The sequence below is a fragment of the Suricata suricatta genome, chromosome 17 (genome assembly GCF_006229205.1).
Source record: "Suricata suricatta isolate VVHF042 chromosome 17, meerkat_22Aug2017_6uvM2_HiC, whole genome shotgun sequence".
In the NCBI taxonomy this organism is placed as follows: Eukaryota; Metazoa; Chordata; class Mammalia; order Carnivora; family Herpestidae; genus Suricata; species Suricata suricatta.
Window position 1 is genome coordinate 6179414 of NC_043716.1, and position 4480 is coordinate 6183893.

The 4480-nt window shown below is 46.6% G+C and overlaps 1 protein-coding gene across 1 annotated transcript in view; it reads left to right on the forward strand.

The window, feature by feature from the left end:
• Nucleotides 1-4480, forward strand: part of MYOCD (myocardin) — a 198061-nt gene that overhangs the window by 168841 nt on the left and 24740 nt on the right. The window contains exon 11 of the mRNA XM_029928844.1: nt 566-691. Within this exon, the coding sequence (XP_029784704.1) occupies nt 566-691 (126 nt within the window). The remainder of the gene's footprint in view (nt 1-565; nt 692-4480) is intronic.

Here is a 4480-nt window from a genome sequence, read left to right on the forward strand (position 1 = left end):
CCCCCCACCTCATCTCTCAACAGTAACTTCAGTTGGCTGACAAATTACATATACATGTTATATAGAATATATATAATTATATAACTATTATAAGCATATATATGATACAATAATTACATATAATATATACAATATAACACATATACTAAGTTATATATATTCTAGATATATATTATACTGTAAATTATATATATTTGGTATATGTATATATGTATGGATGTATATGTGTGTGTATGTGTATCCATATAGAATATATATAACTTACTATATGTTATATATCTAGCATATATAATACAGAATATATATTCCATATGTTATAATATTATAATGTATATTATATTTAATAATTCAATATTAATTGCATTGATTAAATTAACATCAATTACATTAATTAAATTAATATTAATAGCATATATCATATAATACATAATTTTATAATATTATATCTGAATCTATAACATATAGCCTGGGAGGTAGTGGTGGGGGGTGGCGGGCACACTACTTTATTTCTGTGTCCTACATTGTTTCTTCCTGCGTCCTGATAATGCTAAAACTTGGATTTCAGGATCATTCTTCCGGCTCAGAAAATGACAAGAATGACTCGGCCTCACAGCCCAGCAGCCAGTCAGACGCGGGGAGGCCAGGGCTTGGGACTCTGGGCACCTCCTGCGCCGGGCACCCTGCTGTGAAGGTAGGGACCGGTGGCCAGCGGGGGGGAGGCAGAGCTCTCTGAGTCAGGTGCGGTGACATGGGGTGGGAGTCACAGGGACCCCCGTGTGGGCTCAGGCCCCCGGGCGCATCCCAGGTCAGGAGAGGAGAAGGGCCCTCCGCGTGCGTGGACCAGGAGTCAGGTCGCTGTGCACACACAGCTCGGGGCTTCCGTGCAGAGGAGAGACCCGGGAGACCACAGGAGTCTGGGGCTGCGGCTCAGCCAGCAGGGGCCTGACTGAAAAGACTTCATCAGGCCGGCCTCCAGACGGCCACAGCGGGTGTGCACGGGCCGGCACACAGGTGGAGGGGCGCTGGGTTTTATGCAAGGGAAGCAGATCTGAGGGTCTGCGTCGTGTGAACCCCAGACCACTCAAGCCGGTCTCCCTTTGGAGAGGAAGATCCGGGGAGGGCCTGCCTTCGCGGTAGACTAACTGCGCTAAGCATTATAGCAGATTCTTGCTTAGATCTCCCCATCCTAGCTAATGGTTCACAGAAGGCTCGCTCCTCTCTCCAATTAACTGCCTGCTAATAATCACCGGGTCTTGTTGCTAATAATATTTTATCCCAGATCTCTTCTCTGGGGTCACCACTTAATGAAAGCAGAGATGTCTTTGATGAAACATTTGTTACAAGAGCATACGAATCAGCGTTAAAGTGACAGCCCCGGGTCCCTGGTACTGCATGTACACAGAAGTGGCTCTCGTGTTCTAAACAGACGGCAGGCGTTTCAGCCCCCTGGAAAGCTCCCTAAATCTCGCTTAAAATCCTGCAGCTGAAACCTTGCAACTCACTCAGCTCAATAGCCTTTGCAATTACAGGACTGTTGATAGATTTTATTCATTGCAGGTGGAGGAAGGAGACAGTTCCCATTGTCTACACCGTTGTGCACAAAGAGAACTTTTATTACTATTTCTACAGGCATATTTAAGTGCTGCGTGAGTCATTAGCAGTGCCCTCAGCCTCACTGCACTAAGGAAATGTGATGGTTGCCCAGAGGAGGGACAGGTCGATTTCAATGAAGAGTAGGGTGGATGGGCAGCGGCCCAGCGGGACCAGTCATTTGTGTGACGGCCAGCGTCGCTGCTGGGTTGGTCAGTGCCTGTGAATTCTCGGTTGTTCGATACTCATGATCTCTACGTTAGGATGTAGAGGGCCTCTCAAAGAAAGAGGCAAACAAGCTGGGGGAAGACATCTGTGCCCCGTTGACTTTGTAAGGTACATTGGAGGCCACTGAGGGAATGTACGAGAATTCCCTGAAAAAGGTGTTCTCAGTGCAGGCTCCTGGAAGATTTGTATATCAAAGATGAATAAAATGGGATTCCTGTTCTCAAGAAGCCTATAATCTAATTGGTATCATAGCCACCACGTACCCATATAGTGTTTTGAGCAGGTAAGAAGCAGGTGCCACAAGGGACTTGAACAGACGTTTCTCCAAAGATAAAGAAATTGCTGGGGCCCCTCAGTGGCTCAGTCAGTTAAGCATCTGACTCTTGATTTCGGCTCAGGTCATGATCTCAAGGTTCATGAGTTCAAATCTCCCATCAGGCTCTGCGCTGACAGAGCACATCCTGCTTGGGATTCTCTCTCTCCCTCTCTCTCTGCCCTTCCCTGGCTTGCACTCTCTCTCTCTCTCTCTCTCAAAATAAATAAATAAACTTAAAAAAAAAAAGAATGCCTTCTTGCAAAAAATAGTCATGTACTCTTGAGCCACAGGCCAGACCATTCCCTCTTAAACCACTGGATTTTGTAACCACCTCTGCTTTAGAAAGCTGCGTTCCTCTCCTGTTGGCAATGGTTCATTTTCTATTTTCTGTCTACAACCAAAAAAAAAAAAAAAAAAAAAAGAAAGAAAAAAGAAAGGAAGGAAGGAAAGAAAAATGAACCTATGACCTCACTATGCTCTGGTTTCAAAAGAGAATGAAACTATACAGTTCCATGGAGTCAGAGTTCTGTGGGGTCGTAGCCTTTGCCCTCCACTCTCCAGAGAAAACGGTCCAGTTCGAGTAACTTCTGGAAGGTTCCAAGTCCCTGTCCTACGGTAGCCTGGAGAAAAAGTTCCCCACCCCTGACTGACCTGCAAGACCCAGGCTTGCAGAGTCCCAGGAGGAGGTGGGGACAGAAAATCTGGGCTGGAGTAAAGCAGGGCCCAGCTGACTGCAGGAGCCCAGCGGAAATTCTCCTGATTAATTAGTTACAATGCTAATTGATTAAGGAGCAGGGAGAAATGGCGCCATCAACCAGTTTCTACTTTCTGAGAGAAGAAGCCACCTTGAGGAAACACCAAAGGGGCTTTGGTGGTGGGACACAAGGAATCAGAGACTTGCTAGTTGTAGGCTCCTTCGCATGGGTCACGTTCAGAGATGTGTGTTAAAATGGGGACACTGCCCGGTGGGAACCTGCCTACCAGCTATTCAGGGGCGCCCTCTTCTGGACACCGCTGGTACTACACTTCCCCTGCACAGTTTGCCTCCAGCCTCAGGATGCTTTTTATCGTGACACCCGATCTTCATTTCAATCATCTGGAAGAAAGTCAGGGCTTGAAAATTAAGATTTTTTTTTCAGCTGGTGACAGTATGGACTACTGCCTCCTAATATATGGAGGTCTTTGGCAGGTGACAGGCATAATCCCAGTGTCCTTTGGAGACCTTAACTATTTCACTAGTATCTTCCAGCATCCCTCAGTCCCTGAGATAAAAACGAAGAATATTTCCCGCAACGTTGAGGTGAAAGTAACCGGGATGCAGCGAACCAATTGTGCAATGTTCAGAAATTTGACGTATCTTCCCAGCCTGTGGCTTTAATGTCTTTCCGTGTGTCTGAGTCATGTGCTGCGATGGTAGCTTCTAGAAGGGTCCCCGTGGTAGCTAACCCTTCTCACGGTGATTTTCATTATTCCGGAGGGCGTCACTTCCTGGCCTTTTATCATTCTTTAGGATATTCTTTTCCGACTTTTGAGGACAAGCTTAATTTCATCCAGAATGATGTTACTTTTTTATTAGGTTCATTTATTTATCTTGAGAGAGGAAGAGAGAGAGAGAGAACCAGCAGGGGAGGGGCAGAGAGAGAGAGGGAGACAGAGGATCCAGCGTGAGACTCAAATTCACAAACCGTGAGATCATGACCTGAGCCAAAGTTGCACTCTTAATGGACTGAGCCCCCCAGGAGCCCCCACGGTGATATGATTCATAAGTCAGTTTCCTAAAGTGCTTTAGGACAGGTAATTTCATGTACACATTTGATGGAACTTTCTTATGACTCCATTTCAAGATGAGATTGTCTTTCTTTTTTTTTATTAAGTTTTTTAAAATTTATTTTTGAGGCGGCAGAGGGACAGAGAGAGAAAGGGACAAAGGATCCAAAGCCGGCTCCAGTCTCTGAGCTGTTGGCACAGAGCCCGACATGGGGCTCAAACGCCTGAACCGTGAGATAACGAACTGAGTGGAAGTTAGACACGTAATCAACTGAGCCACCCAGGCACCGCGACAGTGTATCCTTTCTTAGGCCACCTGCTGGTTTGGGCTCAGGAAAGCATCCTCATGAGACGCAGGCTTACATCTCCCTCTGCGCCAGGAAGGAAATGATCCTGGGGTCCCTTCCCACATCCACGACCCCCCTTCTAGAGTGATGCGCTTGTAGGAGGTCTGGGACAGACGCCTTAACGCCCCAGGATCTCTTTGCGCGAGGCGCCTTTGCCGTGTTCTATTTCTGGGACCCGAGGAAGCCCGGCAAACAGCCGCTCCTCGGGATCTATCCATGACGTCAAGCCCTC